At 52.3% G+C, this 27,380-nt stretch overlaps 1 protein-coding gene across 5 annotated transcripts in view; it reads right to left on the bottom strand.

The window, feature by feature from the left end:
- The window catches only part of vav2 (vav 2 guanine nucleotide exchange factor), a 512,235-nt gene that overhangs the window by 16,212 nt on the left and 468,643 nt on the right, over positions 1 to 27,380 (bottom strand). For all 5 annotated transcript variants that reach the window (XM_070862795.1, XM_070862797.1, XM_070862799.1 and 2 more), the window contains 7 exons: positions 23,631 to 23,742; positions 14,042 to 14,143; positions 10,795 to 10,883; positions 7,161 to 7,180; positions 6,140 to 6,164; positions 4,730 to 4,860; positions 887 to 961 (listed from right to left, as the gene is read on the bottom strand). In XM_070862795.1, the coding sequence (XP_070718896.1) occupies positions 887 to 961; positions 4,730 to 4,860; positions 6,140 to 6,164; positions 7,161 to 7,180; positions 10,795 to 10,883; positions 14,042 to 14,143; positions 23,631 to 23,742 (554 nt within the window). The remainder of the gene's footprint in view (positions 1 to 886; positions 962 to 4,729; positions 4,861 to 6,139; positions 6,165 to 7,160; positions 7,181 to 10,794; positions 10,884 to 14,041; positions 14,144 to 23,630; positions 23,743 to 27,380) is intronic.

Raw genomic sequence — 27,380 nt, 5'->3', positions numbered from 1 at the left:
TATGAAGATAGGTTGGGCCTATACACATTGGATTTCAAAAAAATGAAAGGTGATCTGATTGAAACTTATAAGATAATGAGGGGGCTCGACAAGGTAGATGCAAAGAGGATATTTCCACTCATAGGGGAAACTAAAACCAAGGGGCATAGTCTCAGAATAAAGGGCTGCCCATTTAAAACTGAGATGAGGAGGAATTTCTTCTCTCAGCGGGTTGTAAATCTATGGAATTCTCTGCCCCAGAGAGCTGTGGAGGCTGGGTCATTGAATATATTTAAGGCGGAGACAGACAGATTTTTGAGCGATAAGGGAGTGAAGGGTTATGGGGAGCGGGCAGGGAAGTGGAGCTGAGTCCATGACCAGATCAGTCATGATCTTATTGAATGGCGGAGCAGGCTCGAGGGGCCAAATGGCCGACTCCTGCTCCTATTTCTTGTGTTCTCATGTACTCCACTCAGGTTATAGCTCAGGACAGACTTTGCTGCACTAATTGGAGATGGCTGAATGTTGAGTCCGTGATCGCTCCCAATCCCCTCCGATCTCCTCCTGCCCAATGCAGTCAGTGTGTTGCCCATTGTTCTATCCAACGTGTAAAATCCTGCGGCTTTCTGTATTGAATTCCATTTGCTGCAATTCTGGCCACATGTAAATGTTGTCTTGGTCCTTCTCTGAATCCGTGGCGGTTTCATCTGATCCCACTGACCCCGCCACCAGTTCTGTATCTCCCGTGTATCTGCGCAGTTTACACTGTGTTGGTGACTCCAGCTCCTTGATGCAGTAGGCAGCTCCCGAGGGCAGTCCCTAAATGAAGCAGGGCATCGTGGCAGGAGACTAACCCCCGGCTGGAACAGGCGGGGTTACACAAAGTCCAAAATTTTATCACACTTACTCGGGAATCCACTGGACACGGCTTCACATACGAGCTCGGGAACCAACCAGATCGTTTGGATTGAATGACCCTCCCCTGAAAGAGACAGAGTTATATTGTAGGTTACAGGCTAACCCGCAGACACCCCTCACACACACACATTATATACGGCTCTGACTGCCAGACAAGCCTGATCCTGCAACCCCGCCCCCATTTACCCCCAGCCATATTGCCCCCTCCCTGACTCTCCCCCACACTCTCGAACATGGCATATCGTTACTACAATTTCGCAAGAGAGATATGCAGCATTGAACAGGAGTCGGCCATTCATAGAAACATACAGTGCAGAAGGAGACAATTTCGGCCCATCGTGTCCGCGCCGGTCGACAAAGAACCACACGGCTCTCGGTCAGCAGGCCTGAAGATTACATATAAACCTATGAACAATGAACAATGGCAGAAAGGTAAAGAGCACCCAGCCCAACCAGTCCGCCCCACAAAACTGCGACACCCCTTACACTGAAACATTCTACACTCCACCCCAACCGGAGCCATGTGATCTCCTGGGAGAGGCAAAAACCAGATAAAAACCCAGGCCAATTTGGGGGGAAAAAAATCTGGGAAAATTCCTCTCCGACACATCCATGATTGAAACTAGTCCAGGAAATCTGGTCGTTTTCGATTCCCTGCAGTACTTACCATCATATCTGCACCGGCCAACAAGAGGTCATCTAGTCTAATCCCAATTACCAGCTCTAAGTCCGTAACCTTGCAGGTTACGGCACTTTAAGTGACCATCCAACCATCTCTTAAATGTGGTGAGGGTTTCTGCATCCACCACCCTTTCAGGCAGTGCGTTCCAGACCCCCACAATCCTCTGGGTGAAGAAATTTCCCCTCAAATCCCCTCTAAACCTCCTACCAATTACTTTAAATCTATGCCCTCTGGTTGTTGACCTCTCTGCCAAGGAAAACAGGTCCTTCCTATCAATTCTAACCAGGCCCCTCATAATTTTATACACCATCAGGTCTCCCCTTAGCCTCAGGATGGACGAAAGGCCAGAGTTTGAGGTCCGAAGGGTGTGTTGGGGGGGGGAGAGGACCGGAGTTTGAGGAGTGAAGGGTTCTGGGAGGTTGTTTACTTTGGTCGAACAGGTTGTGATCAGGTAGATGAGCGGAATGTGGGGGGAGTGTTGGGAGCAGAGATCCAATGAAGAAGGGTAAAAGTCTGCAGAAACTCGGACCCCAGATTGGAGTAGGGCAGAGTTTAGAAAGATGAGGAGGGAGCTGAGGGGCGGGGAGGTGAAGGGGGAAATTGGCTAACAGGACTGGAGACCAACAGTGGGCTGTGTTTAAAAAGACAAACTGGAAAAGTACAGAAAAAGGAAAGTGATTAACAAAGGAGGGAACTCGGAATAATTTCAGGATGCCAGATTAGAAGTGTAACGACTGTAATTACACAGAAACAGGCCAAACAACTCCACAGATCTGTGCCGGTGTTTATTCTCCACACTCGCTCCTCCCACCCTCTGCATCTCACTCTATAACCATATCCTTCAGTTCCTTTCTCCATCGTGCTTATCGAGCTTCCCCTTAAATGCATCGATACTATTCGCTTCAACCACTCCCTGTGATAGTGAGTTCCACATTCTCACCACTCTCTGGGTAAAGAAGTTTCTCCTGAATTCCCTGTTGGACTTATTGGTGACTATCTCGTATTTATGGACGCCAGCCATGAGAATTATAAAGAAAAAAAACTAAAGGAGGATATGAGAAAATAAGAGGTTAAGTGCAGGATAAGGAAAACAAAGAGGGAGAATGAGGGAAAAGGTTCAAAAAACAACAAAAGAATTATTAAAGTATTTTACAACTTATTTCGGTAAAGAGAGAATTGTTGAGAGTGAGGTGGAACACCTGAGGAGAGGATTGTCAATGCTAAAAATATTTCCCACCGGTCTTCACTGAAGAGAAGGATATTGGAGAGCAGAGTCAAGGGGCCCTGTCCCCAGTTACAGATTCACAACAGGTGAGGGGAGGGGGATATGAAGCTGCTTCTGCTCCCCTGGGATTCTGCCCCAGTGGCACTGGGCCATTACATTCCTGTTGGGGGACTGTGACTCCTGTCCCCTCCCCTCCCGTCCACCTCCCCTCCACTTCCCTCCCCCTCACTCCCCTCCTATTCCCACCCCTCCCCTCCCCGTCCTCTCCACTCCCCCGCAAGTGGGCATGTCGGGGGGGCTTGGGGATCCCACTCTGCTGTATCAGTTCGGGCTGGATGGGACCCAACAACAAACCGAGATACCTTCCGACCACATATCCACGGCATCACTAAGACCACCTACTCCCACCTCCCTAACATCGCCCGTCCCCACCCCCGTCTCAGCTCATCCACTGCTGAAACCCTCATCCGTGCCTTTGTTACCTCCAGACTTGATTATTCCAAGGCTCTCCTGGCTGGCCTCCCACCTTGCACCCTCCGTAAACTTCAGTTCATCCACAACTCGGCTGCCCCGTGTCCAAACTCGCACCAAGACCCGCTCACCCATCACCCCTGTGCTCACTGACCTACATTGGCTCCTGGTCCGGCAACACCTAGATTTTAAAATTCTCATCCTTATTTTCAAATCTTTCCATGGCCCTCGCCCCTCCCTATCTCTGTAATCTCCTCCAGCCCCCACCCCTCGCGCCTCCCCCCCCTCCCCCAAGATGCCTGCTCTCCTCAAGTTCTGTCCTCTTGGCCATCCATGATAATAATCACTCCACCACTGGTGGCCGTGCCTTCAGCTGCCTGGGCCCTGAGCTCTGGAACTCCCTCCCTAAACCTCTCCACCTCTCTCCTCAAAACCTACCTTTTGGACCAAGCTTTCAGTCACCTGTCCAAATACTGTATCAGCTTATGTGGCTCGGTGTCAAATTTTGTTTGATAATCGCAACTGTGAAGCACCTTGGGACGTTTTGCTACGTTAAGGGTGCTATATAAATACAAGTTGTTGTTGGCTATGCCTCCATTCTTGACTGTGTGAATTATACCTGTCACTCTGCGGCCCTCCAGCACATCCACATTCAATGGAACCCTGAAATATCACTATGGCCTCGACAATCCCCTCCCTCATCCCCCCTCAGGATCCGTGGTCTAACCCATTGACCCTCAGGCTCCATGGTCTAACCCACTGACCCTCAGGCTCCATGGTCTATCCCACTGACCCACAGGATCCTGCGATGTATCCCATTGACCCTCAGGATCTGGGATCTATCCCACTGACCCTCAGGATCCGTGATCTATCCCATTGACCCTCAGGATATGTGGCCTATCCCATTGACCTTCAGGATCCGTGGTCTATCCCATTGACCTTCATGATCTGTGGTCTATCCCATTGACCCTCAGGATATGTGGCCTATCCCACTGACCCTCAGGATCTGTGGTCTATCCCATTGACCCTCAGGATATGTGGCCTATCCCACTGACCCTCAGGATCTGTGGTCTATTCCATTGACCCTCAGGATATGTGGTCTATCCCACTGACCCTCAGGATCCGTGGTCTATCCCATTGACCTTCAGGATCTGTGGTCTATCCCATTGACCCTCAGGATATGTGACCTATCCCACTGGCCCTCAGGATCTGTGGTCTATCCCGCAGCCCTGGAACTGTGTCTTCCTTCAGCCTAACATATTGATCAAACATTTTCCTTTTATCCGGCACACTCTCACTCATCGCGCTCTCCACCCCTTGCAGTGCACTCCGACAAGGGGGATCCAGAAACTGCTCTGATGCTCGCTAGGCCCCAGTCACAGTCGTCCCTGCGACAGACTCAGTGCATTCTGATCCTGTCAGCTTGGATCAGTGCTCCCTCCAGCGAGTCTCACCTCCCACCACGACGAGTCCGGATCTCCCTTCAGCAGTTCGATGATTTCTCCGGTCTGGAAGCTGAGGACTGGTTTCCCCAGCGGGGAAAGGGGTGTGCCCTGGTAGCCACGTAATGCCAGCATTCTGGGACCTGCAAAAAACCCACAAAAGACATATTTCTGTCATGCTCCTGAATCCCCTGCGAGAGGAACGATAGGAGCTGGAGGGCAGCAAGTAACTGCAACCTGAGTCAGTACACTGAACTAGCACACACATCAACAACTTCATAAACACCACCAACACACTCTTTGGCACAAAGGGCAGGTGAGGAGTTGGGTTTGTACATCACAGTCACCATCACACTTCTTTCGATCACCTTCAAGGTGCCAATCTTGGCTCAGCGGCAGTACCTTGGGCTACAAGGTCATGTGTACAAGCCCCACTCCAGAGACTTGAGCCCAGAATCCAAGCCAACACTCCTAAGTGCAGTACTGAGGGAGCGCCACACTGTCGGAGGGGCAGTATTGAGGGAGCGCCACACTGTCGGAAGGGCAGTACTGAGGGAGCGCCACACTGTCGGAGGGGCAGTACTGAGGGAGCGCCACACTGTCGGAGGGACAGGACTGAGGGAGCGCCACACTGTCGGAGGGACAGTACTGAGGGAGCGCCACACTGTCGGAGGGGCAGTACTGAGGGAGCGCCGCACTGTCGGAGGGGCAGTACTGAGGGAGCGCCGCACTGTCGGAGGGGCAGTACTGAGGGAGCGCCACACTGTCGGAGGGGCAGTACTGAGGGAGGGCCGCACTGTCGGAGGGGCAGTACTGAGGGAGCGCCGCACTGTCGGAGGGGCAGTACTGAGGGAGCGCCACACTGTCGGAGAGGCAGTACTGAGGGAGGGCCACACCGTCGGAGGGGCAGTACTCAGGGAACGCCGCACTGTCTGAGGGGCAGTACTGAGGGAGGGCCGCACCGTCGGAGGGGCAGTACTCAGGGAGTGCCGCACCGTCGGAGGGGCAGTACTCAGGGAGCGCCGCACTGTCGGAGGGGCAGTACTGAGGGAGCGCCGCACAGTCGGAGATGCCGTCTTTTGGGTGAGACACTAAGCTGAGGCTCTGTCTGCCCTCTCAGGTGGATGCAAAAGTTCCCGCAGCCAATATTCGAAGTAGAGCAGGGGAGTTCTTCCGGGTATCCTGGTCAGTATTTATCCCTCAATCAACATCACTAAAATAGTTGATCTGGCCATTATCTCATTCCTGTTTGTGGGATCTCGCTGTGCACTAATGGCTGCAGCGTTTGCTACATTACAACAGTGACTACACTCCAAAACACGTGTTTAGCTGCAAAGCGCTTTGGGCTGTCCCAAGGTTGTGAAGGGCGCTGCAGAAAGACGTTGCAATGTGCTTTCTTCTCCCACGGTGGGGTGCATTTACCTGCTGCTGTCTGTTGTCCTCCATCCTGCGGAGAAAGACAGAAGGATTACAGTTTTGTATATAATCAGGTGAGCGTTTTCCTTCACTCTGTAATGCTGAGCGTTCCGGGGCAGCCTGTGCACGGTACGATGTGCTGGGCGACAGAGCAGTGAGGGATTGTCAGTCCAGCCTCACGTCACAGAATGTGGGGCGCTAGGGTTCGGGGCCAACAGGGTCAGCAATCACTACCTTTGACCCCTGCCCTGTGACCCAGGAACAAACACCAAGGTCGCCCAGCTTCTCCTGAGCAGCACCGGGTGCCCGGAGTGATTTGAAGGATGGAGAGAATGAGGAAAGGAAGATGGAGTGAACACCTATAAATCCAGAGGGAGCACTCGGAGCTGGAGTGGGTCAGTGCAACACCCGGCATGGTGCTGAGTCACACAGGGCCCCAGGCTCCGCCCCAATCCGTAGGCAGTTACGTTACTTATAGGGCTGCTCCCGTACCCCAGTATGTGGGACCCGTACCCCACTGAGAGTCAGTGTGTGTGGGATCCGTACCCCAGTGAGAGTCAGTGTGTGTGGGACCCGTACCCCAGTGAGAGTCAGTGTGTGTGGGACCCGTACCCCAGTGAGAGTCAGTGTGTGTGGGACCCGTACCCCAGTGAGAGTCAGTGTGTGTGGGACCCGTACCCCAGTGAGAGTCAGTGTGTGTGGGACCCGTACCCCAGTGAGAGTCAGTGTGTGTGGGACCCGTACCCCAGTGAGAGTCAGTGTGTGTGGGACCCGTACCCCAGTGAGAGTCAGTGTGTGTGGCACCCGTACCCCAGTGAGAGTCAGTGTGTGTGGGACCCGTACCCCAGTGAGAGTCAGTGTGTGTGGGACCCGTACCCCAGTGAGAGTCAGTGTGTGTGGGACCCGTACCCCAGTGAGAGTCAGTGTGTGTGGGACCCATACCCCAGTGAGAGTCAGTGTCTTTGAGGTGGGGACAAAATTGACAAATAAAAAATTGGCAAATATCTTAATTTCATGAATAACTTACCAGATCATCGGCTGGTGTGTCTGTAGGGAAAGAGAGAGATTTAAAGTGTGCAAAGCAATCACACTACTCATTCCCTCGCATGACCCCGCCACCCCCGCTCCTGGGGCCCCTTCCCCCCGTGTCGTGCCCATGTGCCCCCGCCCCCCGCCCCGTGTATGTCCAGCCCGTCGCGTCCCCTCCACCCCCCACCCCCGTGTTTCCACCCACCCCCACCCCGGGCCCCCCCAAGTTCACCCACCCCTCCGCCCCAATGCCCTGCGGGGATCCGCATTTTGCTCAGTCACTCTGTTTCCTGTCAGGCTTTTCTGGTACAGAGTGGGTCGCAGCGTGTCTGAGAATGGTGGATATCTGGAGTCACCGGTTTTGGGGGCGGGGGGAATGATCCTGCTATTCTGACAGGATGGGGGGGGCGGATAGTCTCAGTGAGGGGAGGAGGAGGGGAATGGCTTCAGTGACAGGGGTGGGAATAGCCTCAGTGACGGGGGGGAGGAGGAATAGCCTCAGTGAGGGGGGGGGGAGGAATAGCCTCAGTGACAGGGGGGGGGGGAATAGCCTCAGTGACGGGGGGGGAGGGGGGGAATAGCCTCAGTGATGGGGGGAGGGGGAGATAGCCTCAGTGACGGGGGGGAGGGGGAGATAGCCTCAGTGACGGGGGGTGGGGGGAATAGCCTTAGTGCCGGGGCGGGGGCGGGGGCAATTGCCTCAGTGACAGGGTGGGAGGGGCGGGGGGGCAATGACAGCTGTTACACATGGACGAGAAGCCTGGGCCTGTGCGATTGCAGCGAGGCCCACACAAAGGGAGCCATCTCAGAGAAATGTGGTCATGGAAGTGATACAGTGGATCACTCAGCCGTCCTCTGATCATTGCTCTCTCTGCTGCTGCACTGCCACAGACCAAAGTTCACATTAACTTTATCAGGGCCCCTCCAATCAATGTCAATAGATTCTCTGTCAGCAAGTTCCTGGAATGTACAACAAAATCAATTTGCATTTATATAACCCAGTAAAATGTCCCAAGACACTTCATAGGTGCGTTAACAGACAGAAATTCGACACCTGGCTACATAAGGAAATATTAAGTTTTAAGGTGCAACTTAAAAGGAGGAAAGAATCGTAAAATCATAGAAATTTACAGCATGGAAGGAGGCCATTCGGCCCATCGTGTCCGCGCCGGCCAACAAAAAACTACCCAGATTAATCCCACTTTCCAGCTCTTGGTCTGTAGCCCTGTAGGTTACGGCACTTTAAATGCACATCCAATGTGATGAGGATTTCTGCCTCTACCATCTTTTCAGGCAGTGAGTTCCAGACCCCCACCGCCCTCTGGGTGAAAAATGTTCCTCTCAATTCCCCTCTAAACCTTCGACCAATTACTTTAAATCTATGCCCCCTGGTTATTGGCTCCTCTGCGAAGGGAAATAGGTCCTTCCTATCCACTCTATTAAGGCCCCCCATAATTTTATACACGTCAATTAAATCTCCCCTCAGCCTCCTCTTTTCCAAGAAAGACAACCCCAGCCTATCCAATCTTTCCTCATCGCTAAAGATTTCCAATCCAGGCAACATTCTTGTAAATGTCCTCGGCACTCTTTCCAGTGCAATTACATCTTTCCTGTAATATGGTGACCAGAATTGCACGCAGTACTCCAACTGTGGCCTAACCAGTGGTTTATACAGTTCAAGCATAACCTCCCTGCTCTTGTATTCCATGCCTCGACATATAAAGGCAAGCATTCCGTATGTCTTTTTAACTATCTATCGACCAGTCTTGCTACCTTTAAGGATCTGTGGACATACACTCCAAGGTCGCTCTGTTCCTCCACACCTCTCCGTATCCTCCCATTTATTGTGTATTCCCTTGACTTGTTGCTCTTCCCCAAATGTATTACCTCACACTTTTCCGATTGAATTCCATTTGCCACCTGACCCGTCCATCGATATCTTCCTGCAGTCTACAGCTTTCCTCCTCACTGTCAACCACACGGCCAATTTTTGTATCATCTGCACATTTCTTTATCATGCCCCCTACTTTTAAGTCCAAATCTTTAATATATACTCGAGTACTGAGCCCTGTGGAACCCCACTGGAAACAATCTTCCAGTCACAAATACTCCCCTCAACCATTACTCTTTGCTTCCTGCCTCTGAGTCAATTTTGGATCCAATTTGCCACTCTCCCTTGGATCTCATGGGCTTTTACTTTTTGATCAGCCTTCCATGTGGGACCTTGTCAAAAGCTTTGCTAAAATCCTTGTAAACTACATTAAATGCACTCCAGGACCAGTATCTGCAGGGCCTCCTTCTCCATCTCTCCTAAATCCCCACTACCCGGCTCCCGAACACTCACACCCTCCCTTTCCTCAACCTGTGCTTTCCTCCGGGGCCCGACTGATTTCTGGATAAAACTGTCCAGAAATTCCTCCCCGTCCCTTATGTGTCGGAGTGTCTCCAACTTGTACTCCAGCTCAATTACTCTGAGCCGGAGAGATTGGAGGCTGAGGCACCTCCTGCAGACGTGTTCGCTCGGGATAGTCTCGCTGTCCACAAACTCCCACATACTGCAGTCCCGACACATCCCCTGCCCTGCCGCATCTTAGTCTAACCTTATTTTATTTAATTAATTAGTTAAAGTCTTTAGTCAATGAATTTTTTATACTTATATTAATTAGTTTAACTTGTTAAGCTATAAATGTAATACAATGCTTTATAGTTTCCCGCACTAGTTTCAACCACATTCCTAGGTGAGAGAGAAAAGAGGGAGTTTTACTCTGTATCTAACCTGTGCTGTACCTGCCCTGGGAATATTTGATGGGGCAATGTAGAGGGAGCTTTACTCTCTATCTCACCCATTGCTGTACCTGCCCTGGGAGTGTTTGATGGGGACAATATAGAGGGAGCTTTACTCTGTATCTAACCCGTGCTGTACCTACCCTGGGAGTGTTTGATGGGACAGTGTAGAGGGAGCTTTACTCTGTATCTAACCCGTGCTGTACCTGCCCTGGAAGTGTTTGATGGGACAGTGTAGATGGAGCATTACTGTGTATCTAACCCGTGCTGTACCTGCCCTGGGAGTGTTTGATGGGACAGTGTAGAGGGAGCATTACTCTGTATCTAACCCGTGCTGTACCTGCTCTGGGAGTGTTTGATGGGACAGTGTAGAGGGAGCGTTACTATGTATCTAACCCGTGCTGTACCTGCCCTGGGAGTGTTTGATGGGACAGTGTAGAGGGAGCGTTACTATGTATCTAACCCGTGCTGTACCTGCCCTGGGAGTGTTTGATGGGACAGTGTAGAGGGAGCTTTACTGTGTATCTAACCCGTGCTGACCTGTCCTGGGAGTGTTTGAAGCTCGGTGTTTCACCTCGATAATGGCAAAGTCCCCCCAGAAGTTTGAACCCTTCATGATTTATTCAATGCTCCAGTGTGGGAGCGACTATTTGCTGATGTTTTTAAATCCATTGAGCTCTGTATCCGGGTGAGGTTATTGTGCTCAACATTACACTGGCGTGCAGGACCCAGGGACATTTTTACAGAACATTTGCATTTAACCTCAAATTAAATTTGGGTGGGTCACGGAACAACTGGAGCAAGTGTCCCCGACATGCCGATAACAGCACCGACCGTGAATTACGTACGTAATTTGCATTGTGCTGCTGTCTCCAGACATTCTTTATGGGCTCCAGTGCCACAGTAAGAACACGTGTATCCCTGGTAAAAGATCCCTCTGTGAGAAATGTGCAGAACAAGAAACGAGATTAGCAAACGGACTGATACACAAAGAGAAAATGCCGGAGCGGTTCGGAGAGAGTCAGGTTTGTGCGGAATTGATGGAGCTGATCAGCCCTTCTTTGCTCCAGTGACACTGACGGACCTGCTGAATGTGTCAGGACAAGGCCAAGCGCAACCCTTGAGGCGTCCTTTCACCACATGTTCAACCGAGGGCCTGTCTGCCAGTGCGGGTGGATGAGAAGGGCCCCAGGACAATATTCAAAGCGAATCAGGGAGTCCTCCAGTGTCCCAGCCAACAATTCTCCCTCCACCATCAACATAAACCCACTGAACTAGTATTTATAGCACCTTATCAGGTCATCAGGACCACTAAAGTGGCTTTACAGCCGATCAATCTCTGTTAAAATGCAGTTAATGTTGTGAAAGCAGCTGATTTGTGCACAGCAAGATCCCACAAATATACAAATGAGATTAATGACCAGTTAACCTATTTTTGACCGCGTTGGTCTGCACATTACTCCTCCTTGAAGTAGTGCCGATGGATCATTTACAGCCACCTGAGAGGGCAGATTTGGACTGTTTCATCATCATAGGCAGTCCCTCGGAATCAAGGAAGACTTGCTTCCACTCCCAAAGTGAGTTCTTTGATGGCTGAACAGTCCGATACGAGAGCCACAGACATTCGTCGAGGGAAGGGGTCGGTGGGGCTGGTTTGCCGTGAGCTCCTTCCGCTGCCTGCGCTTGGCCTCTTCATGCTCTTTGCAGAAGAGCATGAAGAGGCCAAGAGCTCAGCGCCCTCCCGGATGGACTTTCTCCACCTTGGGCGGTCTGTGACCAGGGTCTCCCAGGTGTCAGTGGTTATGTCGCACTTTACCAGGGAGGCTTCGAGGGTGTCCTTATAACGTTTCCGCTGACCTCCTTTGACTCGTTTACTATGAAGGAGCTCCGCATAAAGCATTTGCTTAGGGAGTCCCGTATCTGGCATGCGAACTATGTGGCCTGTCCAGTGAAGCTGATCGAGTATGGTCAGTGCTTCAATACTGGGGATGTTAGCCTGGTCGAAGACACTGATGTTGGTGCGCCTGTCCTCCCAGGGGATTTGCAGGATCTTGCGGGGACATCATTGGTGATATATCTCCAGCGACTTGAGGTGCCTTCTATACATCGTCCATGCCTCAGATCCATACAGGAGGCGGGTATTACTTCCGCCCTGTAGACCATGAGCTTGGTGGTAGATTTGAGGGCCTGGTCTTCAAACAATCTTTTCCTCAGATGACCAAAGGCTGCACTGGCGCACTGGAGGCGATGTTGAATCTCCGCATTAATGTCTGCCTTTGTTGATAAGAGGCTCCCGAGATATGGGAAATGGTCCACGTTGTCCAGGGCTGCGCCATGGATCTTGATGATTGGAGGGCAGTGCTGAGCGGCGGTGACAGGCTGGTGGAGGACCTTTGTCTTACGGATGTTAAGTGTAAGGCCTATACTTTCATATGCCTCAGTGAATACATTGACTATATCCTGGAGTTCAACCTCTGAATGTGCACAGACGCAGGCGTCATACTGCAGCTCAACGACAGAGGTTGGGGTGATCTTAGATCTGGCCTGGAGGTGGCGTAGATTAAACAGCTTCCACTGGTTCTGTAGTTTAGTTCCACTCCAGCGGGGAACTTGTTGATTGTGAGGTGGAGCATGGCGGTGGGGAAGATTGTGAAGAGGGTTGGAGCAATGACGCAGCCCTTTTTGACCCCGGTCCAGACGTGGATTGGGTCTGTAATGGATCTGTTGGTAAGGATCACGGCCTACATGTCATCGTGAAGCAGACGAAGGATGTTGACAAGCTTTTGGAGGCATCCAAAACGGAGGAGGACGCTCCATAGACCCTCATGGTTGACAGTGTCAAAGGCTACAGGGGAATCTCCCTGCTATCAACCACTGGGAAAGTTGTCGCTAGAGTTCTCCTCAATCGTCTTCTCCCTGTGGCCGAGGAGCTCCTCCCGGAATCACAATGTGGATTTCGTCCCTTATGGGGCACAACAGACATGATCTTTGCAGCGCGACAGTTGCAGGAAAAATGCAGGGAGCAGCGCCAGCCCTTATACATGGCCTTTTTCGATCTTACAAAGGCCTTTGAAACTACAGTTTAATGTCTCATGCAAAAGACAGTACCTCCGACAGTGTGACGCTCCCTCAGTACTGCCCCTCCGATAGTGCAGTGCTAGCTCAGTACTGCCCTTCCGACAGTGTGGTGCTCACTCAGTACCACCCCTCCGACAGTGCAGTCCCCCTCAGGACTGCCTCTCCGACAGTGTGGTGCTCCCTCAGTATTGCCCCTCCGACAGTGCAGCGCTCACTCAGTACTGCCCCTCCGACAGTGCAGCGCTCCCTCAGTACTGCCCCTCCGACAGTGCAGCGCTCACTCAGTACTGCCCCTCCGACAGTGCAGCGCTCACTCAGTACTGCCCCTCCGACAGTGCAGCGCTCACTCAGTACCACCCCTCCGACAGTGCAGTCCCCCTCAGGACTGCCTCTCCGACAGTACGGCGCTCCCACAGTACTGCCTCTCCGACAGTACGGCGCTCCCACAGTACTGCCCCTCCGACAGTGCGGTGTTCCCTCAGTACTGCCCCTCCGACAGGGCAGCACTCGCTCAGTACAGCGCTCCCTCAGTACTGCCCCTCCAACAGTGCAACGCTCCCTCAGTACTTCTCGTGAGTGTCGGCCTGGATTATGTTTGAACCAACAACCTGCTGACTCAGAGGCGAGGGTTACCTTCTTGGGTCTCCTGGGAAACCACTCACTATCTGCTAACATGGAACATCTGCTTCATTTACATAGCACATCTGTGATATTCACCACTGTTTGGGATCTTGCTGTGTGCAGATTGACTGCATGTTTGCTGACATATACGTCACTGTGCTTCACAATAATTAATCACATGTGAAGGAGCACGATCATTTACCCTCTGAATGAAGCAGATATTTTATCTTTAATATTGTTAACCAGCTGTTAATGTGAGAGTGTTGCTTCTCCTCTCAATTCTACCCCAGTCACTTATTTATTTGTTAGTGATGCAATTGGCAATAACTGCAGAGTGAGAGTTTCCTTGGCATGGGGGGCGGCGGGGGGGGGCAGTCTGTAACTTTCTGCCGTTACCTCAGCAACATCCTACATGCTTTGCAGTTGGTGGATTTGTCGAACGTTGTCATCTGGAAGTTGTGGTAATTTGCTGTCGCTTTCTCAGGTTTAATGTTTGACCTGAAAAGGAAATGAACGTAACTCAAAAAAGCATCATGGATAACATGTACTGCCATTGAAATATATCCGTCAACCTGTTCCCCTTGTCAGTGCCTTCACCCTCTGCTGCACGAATCCGGAGTGACAGCACAATCTGGCAGCTTTGGTTTCTCACACTCGTCTCAACTGGGAGAACACCCTCACGGACAACCACATCTGCTGGCAGGTACCCAGGAACACCCTGGGGTGGTAGGTGCCCAGGTGTGAATTAGGGACCGGTATCTCTGCAGGACACCCAACAGTAGCCCAGATCAACAGGACTGAATGACATAGACTGATCTGTACTGTGGCACACACAAGAACAGGAGGCCATTCAGCCCCTCGAGCCTGTTACACAGGAACAGGAGGAGGGCATTCAGCCCCTCGAGCCTGTTACACAGGAACAGGAGGAGGCCATTCAGCCCCTTGAGCCTGTTACACAGAAACAGGAGGAGGCCATTCAGCCCCTTGAGCCTGTTACACAGGAACAGGAGGAGGCCATTCAGCCCCTTGAGCCTGTTACACAGAAACAGGAGGAGGCCATTCAGCCCCTTGAGCCTGTTACACAGAAACAGGAGGAGGCCATTCAGCCCCTCGAGCCTGTTACACAGGAACAGGAGGAGGCCATTCGGCCCCTCGAGCTTGTTACACAGAAACAGGAGGAGGTCATTCAGCCCCTCGAGTCTGTTCCACCATGCAATTAGATCATGGCCAACCTGTATCTTAACTCCATTTACCTGCTTTGGTTCGGTAACCCTTAATACCCTCTTCCCAACAAAATTCCATCAATCTCAGTTTTGAAATTTCCAATTGACCCCCAGCCTCAACAGCTTTTTGGGGAGAGAGCCCTTTGTATGAAGAAGTGCTTCCTGACATCACCCCTGAATGGCCTGGCTCTAATTGTAAGGTTCTGCCCCTTGTTCTGGACTCCCCCCACTCCAGGAAATAGTTTCTCTCTCTCGACCCGATCGAATCCTTTAATCATCTTAAACACCTCGATCAGATCGCCCCTTAACCTTCTACACTCGAGGGAACACAAGCCCAGTCTGTGCAACCTGTCCTCGTAATTTAACCCTTTTATACCCGGTACCATTCTGGTGAATCTGCGCTGCTCCCCCTCAGAGGCCGATATACCCTCCCTGAGGGGCGGGGCCCAGGGCTGAACGCAGTTACTGCCGGCGGGGTCTGACCCGAGCTTTATATAAAGTGTTACATAACTTTCAGCCCTTTGTATTCCAGCCCTCGAGATAAAGCCCAACATTCCATTGGCCTTTTTAATTATTTCTGTATCTGTCCACTGGCTTTTAGTGATTTCTGTACTTGGACCCCGAAATCTCTCGGCTCCCCCACAGTCCCCAGCATCTCGCTGTTTAGAAAATATTCTGATCTCTCGTTCTTGGGTCCAGAGTGGGTGCCCTGACACTTTCCCCACATTTCTTGCAAACAGGACTTTGTTGCTCTACAGACTGCACTGTTTGACTCATCGGCTGTGGCTTGTCGGTTCAAATCTTTATCTGAATTCTTTTCTCAAATTGGTTTCCGATCTCCTGAACTTCTCTGGACACCTAGAATATGTTTCTGCACTGGATTACACTGCTACGCTCTGCACTGGATTACGCTGGATTACACCACTACGCTCTGTATTGGATTACACCACTATGTTCTGCACTGGATTACACCAGTACACTCTGCACTGGATTACACCACTACGCTCTGCACTGGATAACACCACTACGTTTCTGCACTGGATTACACCACTACGCTCTGCACTGGATTACACCACTATGCTCTGCACTGGATAACACCACTACGTTTCTGCACTGGATTACTCCACTACGCTCTGCACTGAATTACACCATTACGTTTCTGCACTGGATTACACCACTATGTTCCGCACTGGATTACACCACTATGCTCTGCACTGGATTACACCAATACGTTCTGCACTGGATTACACTACTACCATCTGCACTGGATTACACCACTACGCTCTGCACTGGATTGCACCACTATGTTACTGCACTGGATTACACTGGATGCCACCACTACGCTCTGCACTGGATTACACCACTACGCTCTGCACTGGATTACACTGGATTACACCACTACACTCTGCACTGGATTACACCACTACGCTCTGCACTGGATTACACCACTACGTTCTGCACCGGATTACACCACTACGTTCTGCACTGGATTACACCACTACACTCTGCACTGGATTACACCACTACGCTCTGCACTGGATTACACCACTACACTCTGCACTGGATTACACCACTACGCTCTGCACTGGATTACACCACTACGTTCTGCACCGGATTACACCACTACGTTCTGCACTGGATTACACCACTACACTCTGCACTGGATTACACCACTACGCTCTGCACTGGATTACACCACTACGTTCTGCACTGGAAGACACTGGATTACACCACTATGCTCTGCACTGGATTACACTGGATTACACCACTACATTCTGCACTGGATACCACTACGTTTCTGCACTGGATTACACCACTATGCTCTGCACTGGATTACACCACTACGCTCTGCACTGGATTACACCACTATGTTTCTGCACTAGATTACACCACTATGTTCTGCACTGGATTACACCACTACGCTCTGCACGGGATTACACCACTACGCTCTGCACTGGATTACACTGGATTACACCACTACGCTCTGCACTGGATTACACTGGATTACACCGCTACGCTCTGCACTGGATTACACTGGATTACACCACTACGCTCTGCACTGGATAACACCACTATGTTTCTGCACTGGATTACACCACTACGCTCTGCACTGGATAACGCCACTATGTTTCTGCACTGGATTTCACCACTACGCTCTGCACTGAATTACACCACTACGTTCTGCACTGGATTACACCACTACGCTCTGCACTGGATTACACCACTACGCTCTGCACTGGATTACACCACTACGTTCTGCACTGGATTACACCTCTACGCTCTGCACTGGATTACACCACTACACTCTGCACTGGCTAACACCACTACGCTCTGCACTGGATAACACCACTATGTTTCTGCACTGGATTACACCACTACGCTCTGCACTGAATTACACTGGATTACACCACTACGCTCTGCACTGGATTACACTGGATTACACCACTACGCTCTGCACTGGATTACACTAAGACTACCTGCTGCTTCTCCATCTCTGCTGATAAAGTTTATTTTTCCTTTTGCGGTGTTCCTGCTGAACTGGTTCTACTGGTGCTCCTGCTCTGCTGGCTTCTCACTGGCAACTGCTGCTTCCCTCGTTCTCCCACTTTTCACCTTGTTGGGTATGGTTTTACTTTTTCTCCGCTGCTTGGATCTGCAGTGAGCTGCAAACATTGTCATCATCTTCCTGCCCCACTCCCGACTCTCCTTCCTAAGGCACAACGTCGAACTTTCTACCCTGCAAATAGCTTCTGGACGTCTCTCGCCTGTTTCGGACAATGGTCCATTGATGCTCCGTGCCGCCCTGTCCTACTCATGTCGGCTGTGTCCTTCCTGCTCTCCCTGCTATTGGATCCCATTCACTACTACATGTGACCAGGCCGATGTATCCCGAGCTTTTCCCTGTCCATTCGCAGGTGCACTTTGTCGCTCCGGACCCGAGCCATTCAATACTTGTCCGCTTTCCCCTTCTGTCCATTTCTCTCTATCCCTCCCTGACCGCTCTCTCCTCTTTCGTATACTCTGCCCTCCCCAATCCCTACCCCGACCCTTCATTACTCTTTGACCTTCCTCCTCTCCTGCCACCGTCCCAGGCTCGACTCCCTCCGAGTTAAGCCCGCAGCTTCCCTCTGTGCCTCCCTTGGCATCCTACGCAGGGCCCATCGAGGCACTCGTCGCTGCCTCCTTACAAGCAGCAACCCCAACTGTCCCATCCTGCTCTCTCGCCGACCTTCCCACCCAGCGCACCCACTGGGGTTAATCTTGCCAATCACCTCCCCAGCCAACGCAATCGCCCCAGCGCTGACCCTGCGGACGCAGGCAGTGGATCAGCCATCGCCAACCCTCTCCGCATCTCCCTCCAGAACATCCTTTCACTTGCGAACATAGTCCTTGCCATTCCTGAGCTTATCGTGGATCATTACATCGACACCATGACCCTGACCGAAACCTGGTTGAGGGGCGATGACACCTTACCTTTAAATGAAGCCTCCCGGCCCGGCTATACCTCCGTCATTTGCCCCGCCCAGACTGCCGAGGTGGCGATGTGGCTCTCATCACAGAATCACACCTTGGTCTGTCCCCCGACTCCTCCAACACTTTCTGCTCCTTTGAGCATCTCACCTTATTCCACCCCTCTCACCTCTCATTTAAAATTCTCGTTCTCTACCACCCACCCAAGTACCATAAAAATGTTATCACGGATATATTCTCACTACTTTCCTCCCTCGGCCTTTGCACCGAATGACTTCTCATCCTCAGTGATTTCAACCTCCATCTCAATTCACCATGCTCTCTCTCCTCTGAGTTCACTACCCTCCCACTTTCCTTTAATCATTCCCTCCATGTAAACTCTCCAACCCTTCGTCACGGCCACCCCCTTGACCTTGCCATCTCTCGTGGCCTCGCTACGCCCATCATGTCAATCGCAGATAAGGCCATCTCTGACCACTTCCTCATATCTCTCTCCACCCACACCCCGCTTCCACAACCCCTCCTCCCCAACCCTACCTCCTCCTGTGTTTGCCCCTGGAAAATACTCTCTCCTGACTCTCTTCCAACTGCACATGAACTCTCAACTGTCCAGCCTTTGGCCCTCCATTCACCATGACATTTCTGCCGTTACCAATCTGCTTAACCACACCCGCACCACCACCTTTGATGCCCCAGTCCGTGTTAAAACAATTACTCCCTCACCCGGGCCGTTCCCCCGGTACAGCCCTGATCTTGGCTCCCTTAAGTCCAATGGACGCAGACTTGAACCGGATGTGGTGGACAACTGGTTTAGCCATTCACCGCCAGATCTGGTTGGACCACATAAAGCACTCTTTGTCTCTAAGATTGAGACCATCCGTTCGGCCGCCTCTGCCTCTTCCCTTCCTACTCCTCGCCCACCGGGCCAAACTTCCTCTAAGGATTCCCCCTGCCCTAGCCCTGACCTCACATCTTGCTCCGGTTTCTCTCCGATCTCCCCTCATGACCTTTCTGAGCTCATCCTGTCCATGAGACCCACTTCCTGCTCCCATGACCCAATTCCCACAAAACTGCTGACCACCCAACTTCCATTTCTGGCTCCCATGTTAGCTGACATTGCGAACGGTTCTCCCTCCTCAGGTACTGTCCCCCTCTCCCTCAAATCTGCTGTCATCACCTCTCCTCAAAAAACCAACCCTTGATCCCTCCGTCCTTGCAAACTACCGCCCCATCCCCAATCTCCCTTTTCTCTCCAAAGTCCTTGAACGTGTTGTCACCTCCCAAATCCGTGCCCATCTTTCCCACAATTCCATATTTCAATCCCTCCAATCGAGTTTCCGTCCCTACCCCAGTACTGAAACGGCTCTCATCAAAATCACAAATGACATCCTTTGTGACTGTGGCAAAGGCAAACTATCCCTCCTCGTCCTCCTTGACTTGTCTGCAGCCATTGACATGGTTGACCACCCCATCCTCCTCCAACGCCTCTCCACCATCATCCAGCTGGGTGGGACTGCACTCGCCTGGTTCCATTCTTATGTATCTAATCGTAGCCAGAGTATCACCTGTATTGGCTTCTCTTCCCGCTCCCGCATCGTTACCTCTGGTGTCCCCCAAGGATCTATCCTTGGCCCCCTCCTATGTTGCCCCTTGGCGACATCATCCGAAAACACAGCATCAGTTTCCACATGTATGCTGATGACACCCAGCTCTACCTCACCACCACTTCTCTCAAGCCCTCCTCGGTCTCTAAATTGTCAGACTGCTTGTCTGACATCCAGTTCTGGATGAGCAAAAATTTTCTCCAATTGAACATTGGGAAGACCGAAGCCATTGTTTTCGGTCCCCACCACAAACTCCGTTCCCTAACCACTGACTCCATCCCTCTCCCCAACTCCTGTCTGAGGCTGAACCAGACTGTTTGCAACTTTGGTGTCATATTTGACCCAGAAATGAGCTGTCAACCACATATCCACAGTATAACTAAGACCGCCTATTTCCACCTCCGTAACATCACCCATCTCTGCCCCTGCCTCAGCTCATCCGCTGCTAAAGCCCTCATCCATGCCTTTGGTATCTCTAGACTTGACTATTCCAATGCACTCCTGGCTGGCTTCCCACATTCTACCCGACGTGAACGAGAGGTGATCCAAAACTCGGCAGCCCATGTCCTAACTCACACCAAGTCCCGCTCACCAATCGCCCCTGTGCTCGCTGACCTACACTGGCTTCTGGTTAAGCAATGCTCGATTTCAAAATTCTCATCCTTGTTTTCAAATCCCTCCATGGCCTCGCCCCTTCCCTATCTCTGTAACCTCCTCCAGCCCCACAACGCCTCCCCCACCCCGCCAGATGTCTGCACTCCTCTAATTCTGCTCTCTTGAGCACCCCTGATTATAATCGCTCAACCATTGATGGCCGTGCCTTCTGTTACCTGGGCCCCAAGCTCTGGAACTCCCTCCCTAAACCTCTCTACCTCTCTTTCCTCCTTCAAGACACTCCTTAAAATCTGCCTCTTTGACCAAGCTTTTCCTTAAGTGGCTCGATGTCAAAATTTTATCTCATAATACTCCTGTGAAGCGCCTTTGGGCGATTCATGATCATCATCAGGCAGTCCCTCAGAGTCGAAGATGACTTGCTTCCACACTAAAAATGAGTTCTCAGGTGACTGAAGAGTCCATTGCGGGATCTACAGTCTCTGTCACAGATGAGGCAGATGGTGGTTGAAGGGATGGGTGGGTGGGATGTTTGGGTTGTTGTGCGCCCCTTCTGTTGTTTCCACTTGGCTTCAGCTTGTTCTCGACGGAGAGACTCGAGGTGTTCAGCACCCTCCCGGATGCTTTTCCTCCACTTTGGGCAGTCTTGGGCCAGGGATTCCCAGGTGTCGGTGAGGATGTTACATTTTTTCAAGGAGGCTTTGAGGGTGTCCTTGAAGCGTTTCCTCTGCCCGCCTGGGGCTTGCTGGCTGTGTCGGAGCTCCGAGTAGAGCACTTGTTTTGGGAGTCTTATGTTGGACATGCTGACAATGTGGCGTGTCCAGCTTCGATGCTGGGGATGGTGGCCTGAGCGAGGACACTGACGTTGGTGCGCCTATCCTGCCAATGGATTTGTAGGATCTTGTGGAGGCAATGCTGGTGGTACTCCTGCAGTGTTTTGAGGTGCCTGCCGTACATAGTCCATGTCTGAGCCATATAGAAGGGCGGGTATCACCACTGTTTGGTAGACCATGAGATTGGTGCCGGGTTTGAGGTCCTGGTCTTCAAACACTCTCTTCCTCAGGTGACTGAAAGCTGCACTGGCACACTGAAGGTGATGTTGGACCTTGTTGTCGATGTCTGCCCTTGTTGACAGTAGGCTCCCGAGGTATGGAAAATGGTCCACGTTGTCCAAGGCCTCATTGTGGATTTTGATAACCGGGGGGCAGTGCTGTGTGGCGGGGTCAGGTTGATGGAGGTCTTTTGTCTTACAGATGTTTAGTGTAAGGCCCATTCTCTCGTATGCCTTGGTGAAGGTGTTGATGATGGTTTGGAGTTCGGCCTCCAAGTGTGCACAGACGCAAGCGTTGTCTGCGTACTGTAGTTCGATGACAGAGGATGGGACGACCTTAGATCTGGCCTGGAGGCGGCGGAGGTTGAACAGTTTCGTGTTTGTTCTGTAATTTAGTGCCACACTCTTGCTGAGGATGAGATGGAGCATTGCAGCAAGGAAGATCGAGAAGAGTCCAAACGTGGATTGGGTCTGTGGTGGATCCGTTGGTCAGGATCACGGCGCAGGCAGAGGATGGTGACAAACTTTTGATGGCAGCCAAATCTGATGAGGACACTCCATAATCCCTCACGGTTGACAGTGTCGAAGACTTCTGTGACGTCAAAGAAGGACATGTACAAGGGTTGGTGCTGTTCCCTGCATCTCTCTTGTATCTGCCGCTCGGTGAAGATCATGTCCATTGTGCCCCTTAGTGGACGAAATCCGCACTGCGATTCTGGGAGGAGCTCTTCAGCCACTGGGAGAAGGCGACTGAGAAGAATTCTTGCGATGACTTTCCCGGTGGTCGACAGCAGTCGGACTTGTCACCTTTCTTGAAGATGGTCACAATTACAACGTCTCTGAGATTTCCAGTTATGATCTCCTCCTTCCAGATAAGAGAAATGACGTCATGCATTTGTGCCAATAATGCCTCTCCGCCATACTTTACTGCCTCAGCGGGGATTCCATCTGTTCTTCAGTTGTCGGATGGCCTGTTCAACCTCATGCGGGCTGGGGTTGTGCTGAGATGGTGGTGGGTAGAATGCTGTGAGAGGGAGTCGAGGAAACTCACGTCGAGGTTGAGGAGATCCAGCACTGACTGCCTCTCTGTCCTTGATGAGTACCTCTCCGTTCTTGACCAATAGTGGGGTTGGGCCTTGGGCCGTAGGTCGTCTTGACTGCGCTGAAGAATCCTCGCACATCGTGGTTGTCGGCTAGCTGCTGGATTTTTTGTGCTTTCTCCACCCATCATCTGTTCTTTTGGTCGGGCGTTTTCTGTTGGACCTCAGCCTTCAGACGTCTGTAGAGCTGCTTTCTTGCCCTCGAGTTGTGTTGCTGCTTTCAAGAATGCCTTGCGCTTGTGGCATATTAGCTCCTGGATCTCCTGGTTGTTCTCGTCAAATCAGTCTTGGTGTTTCCTGGTCAACTGACCGACTCAATTTCAAAATTCACATCCTTGGTTTCAAATCCCTCCATGGCCTTGCCCCTCCCTATCTCTGTAATCTCCTCCAGCCCCACAACCCCCCCCCCCCCCCGAGATATCTGCGCTCCTCTAATTCTGCCCTTCTGAGCATCCCTGATTATAATCGCTCAACCATTTGTGGCCGTGCCTTCTGTTGCTTGGGCCCTAAGCTCTGGAATTCCCTCCCTAAACCTCTCCATCTCTACCTCCCTTTACTCCTTCAAGACGCTCCTTAAAACCTGCCTCTTTGATGAAACTTTTGGTCATTTGCCCTAATTTTTCCTTAAGTGGCTCAGTGTCAAAATTTTTGTCTCATAATATTTCTGTGAAGCGCTTTGGTAGGATTCACTACGGTAAAGGCACTATATAAATACAAGTTGTTGTTGGTGGTACTAAACTCCATCTGCCACAGTTTTGCCCATTCACTGTTTGCGGAGGGGAGGATACTCTGGTGGCCTGAGTAATGACATCAATCCATTGTTGACGTTCAGCTGCGATGACCAGACGCCAGCCCTAACTCCGACCCACACTCCCATCCCAGGGCGCTCACCGCTGCAGACAAGAGATTGTGTCAGAGACTCACATCGCCATCTCAAACTGTTCCATCCACTTCCTCTTCATATCCTCCGTTTTACAGAACAGCTGGAACCCCTGTTTGCCCTGAAGGTGAATTAAATAAAATGCGTAGGACCACTGCAAAACAGAAGAACAAAATTCACCAGTTATAAACACAGAGAGATGATGTCAGACACACAGATCCCACAAACAATGGCTCACCCAGGAGCCAATTCAGCCATCCTGGGGGCAACTCACCAACCATGGGGGGCAATTCACCCATCCTGGGGGCAATTCACCCACCCTGGGGCAATTCACTCACCCTGGGGGCAATTCACCCACCCACCCTGGGGACAATTCACCCACCCTGGGGCAATTCACCCAGCCACCCTGGGGGCAATTCACCCACCCTGGGGGGCAATTCACCCACCCTGGGGGCAATTCACCCAGCCACCCTGGAGGCAATTCACCCACCCTGGGGCAATTCACCCACCCACCCTGGGGAGGCAATTCACCCACCCACCCTGGGGGCAATTCACCCACCCTGGGGCAATTCACCCAGCCACCCTGGGGGCAATTCACCCAGCCACCCTGGGGGAAATTCACCCACCCACCCTGGGGGGCAATTCACTCACCCTGGGGGGCAATTCACCCACGCTGGGGCAATTAACCCACCCACCCTGGGGGCAATTCACCCACCCTGGGGACAATTCACCCAACCACCCTGGGGCAATTCACCCAGCCACCCTGGGGGCAATTCACCCAGCCACCCTGGGGGGCAATACACCCACCCTGGGGGGCAATTCACCCACCCTGGGGGGCAATTCACCCACCCTGGGGGGAAATCCACCCACCCTGGGGCAATTCACCCACCCTGGGGGGAAATCCACCCACCCTGGGGCAATTCACCCACCAACCCTGGGGGCAATTCACCCAGCCATCCTGGGGGCAATTCACCCACCCACCCTGGGGAGCAATTCACTCACCCTGGGGGGCAATTCACCCACCCTGGGGCAATTAATCCACCCACCCTGGGGGCAATTCACCCACCCTGGGGCAATTCACCCACCAACCCTGGGGGCAATTCACCCAGCCACCCTGAGGCAATTTGCCCAGCCACCCTGGGGCAATTCACCCAGCCACCCTGGGGGCAATTCACCCACCCACCCTGGGGACAATTCACCCACCCACCCTGGGGACAATTCACCCACCCACCCTGGGGGCAATTCACCCACCCTGGGGCAATTCACCCACCCACCCTGGGGGCAATTCACCCACCCTGGGGGGAAATCCACCCACCCTGGGGCAATTCACCCACCAACCCTGGGGGCAATTCACCCACCCTGGGGGGCAATTCACCCACCCTGGGGCAATTCACCCACCCTGGGGCAATTCACTCACCCACCCTGGGAACAATTCACCCACCCTGGGGCAATTCACCCACACTGGGGGGGCAATTCACCCACACTGGGGGGGGGCAATTCACCCACCCTGAGGGGAATTCACCCACACTGGGGCAATTTACCCACACTGGGGCAATTCACCCACACTGGGGCAATTCACCCACACTGGAGGGCAATTCACTCACCCTGGGGGACAATTCACACACCCTGGGGGACAATTCACACACCCTGGGAGACAATTCACGCACCCTGGGGGGCAATTCACCCACCCACCCTGGGGCAAATCACCCACCCTGGGGGGCATTTCACCCAACCTGGGTGGGGCAATTCACCCAATCTGTGGGGGGCAATTCACCCACACTGGGGGGGCAATTCACCCACCCTGAGGGGCAATTCACCCACACTGGGGCAATTCACCCACACTGGGGCAATTCACCCACACTGGGGCAATTCACGCACCCTGGGGCAATTCACGCACCCTGGGGCAATTCACCCACACTGGGGGGCAATTCACTCACCCTGGGGGACAATTCACCCACCCTGGGGGGCAATTCACTCACCTTGGGGGGCAATTCACCCACCCTGGGGACAATTAACGAGGATCAATTCCCCTGGAAACTGTCAAGAATTATAAACTTCTTCCTGCAGAATGTCACTGCTCTCAGACTGAACTTTCCTCAACTTTGCTACTGTCCCCTGACCCCACTCTGACCCCCTGTCCCTGGACCCAACGGACGATGGACGATGGACGATGGACGATATAACCCTCCTCTTATTTGCCCGACCATGTGGTGGTTTGTACCTCGAACACTTGCTTTGTTTCTGGGCCTGGATGTGCAGCCTGACCTGGTGGAACGGCCTGGTTAGTTTGGGAATTTGCTCCAGCTCGGTACAATGTCTGGATTGATGTTGTTTACTGCCTCCCCCTGACCACAATTCCCAGCTGGGTCTCTGATCCCTGGCTGTCCCCATACTGCCTGTGTTGCCTGTAACCAGCGTTGCAGCCTCCCGGTTCTCCTGGCTGATGTTTCCTCGGTTAATTTGGTTACCTAGCACTCTGCCGCATTGTTGCAATTGCCATGTGAATCGCTCAGAGCTCGTGTTGGGAGACCTGGAACCATCGGTTCATTGCAGCGAAACCCAGGAGAGGGTCATAGACCCTGTGGAGCACAAACCATTACCAACTAAACACTAACCAGCAGCACAAACTATCACCGGGTAAACACTAACCAATAACACAAACTATCACCGGGTAAACACTAACCAGTAACCAGCAGCAAAAACTATCATCAGTAAATACTAACCAGTAACCAGCAGCACACACTATCATCAGTAAATACTAACCAGTAACCAGCAGCACACACTATGACGGTGTGATGCTCAGACCCCAGATGCTATTTAGTGAAAGTGACTATAAATCGCTGCCCTCTATGTTTGTCCCTCTGATCCATCACAAAACCCACTCTCCGTTTATCGAAGACTTCCTCTTTTTCAACAACAAATCTCAGAGTTCGAGCCCAGTGAAAACCAGCCGGAAAATCCCGAGGATGCAGCAGAGAGCAGCCTGACACTTTAAACCTACATTTCATATGGAGTCAGTGAGCGTGCAGTCCACAGGGGTTTGGGGGAGATTACTGGCAACTACTCACCATCTTCCCATGGGACTAGGAGGCATGGAAGAACAGAGCAGAGAAATCAATCAACATGGCATCCGATTAACAAACATGAAAGATTAATGAGAGTGATTGTGGCATTTACTCCATCGTGTAACATAGTCCAAGAGTCTCAATGAAACCAGTGAGCAGACAACTGCCAAGGGCTCAAAGCCCCACCCGTCAAGGTGCTGAGGGACAGGAAGATCCCAGGCTCTATCCTGCTCTCATACAGCCGATCTCAGCCAGCGGAGATCGGCCTACACCCTGGGATAAAGAGGGCAGGACCCAGCCACGGCCTGCATTCCTGGTCACTGTCCAGTGATTCCTGACACTGCATGTGGGGAGGGGGCGGGGGAACTGGGCAAGGACAGGATCAACATTCATGACGATGCATTACAAGGTAAATATTCTGCTGGCATTTGCTGGTACGCAGAATTGCCCGGGACACATGGGGAGAGCGGGGGAGACGCGGGAGAGCGGGGGAGACGCGGGGGACAGGGGGAGACGCGGGGACAGTGGGAGACGCGGGGGACAGGGGGAGACGCGGGGACAGGGGGAGAGTGGGGGACAGGGGGAGAGTGGGGGACAGGGGGAGAGTGGGGGACAGGGGGAGAGTGGGGGACAGGGGGAGAGTGGGGGACAGGGGGAGAGTGGGGGACAGGGGGAGAGTGGGGGACAGGGGGAGAGTGGGGGACAGGGGGAGAGTGGGGGACACGGGGA

The sequence above is a fragment of the Pristiophorus japonicus genome, chromosome 20 (genome assembly GCF_044704955.1).
Source record: "Pristiophorus japonicus isolate sPriJap1 chromosome 20, sPriJap1.hap1, whole genome shotgun sequence".
Classification (NCBI taxonomy): Eukaryota; Metazoa; Chordata; class Chondrichthyes; family Pristiophoridae; genus Pristiophorus; species Pristiophorus japonicus.
The sequence above is the reverse complement of the archived record's forward strand: the minus strand, read 5'-3'. Positions and strand labels throughout refer to the sequence as shown.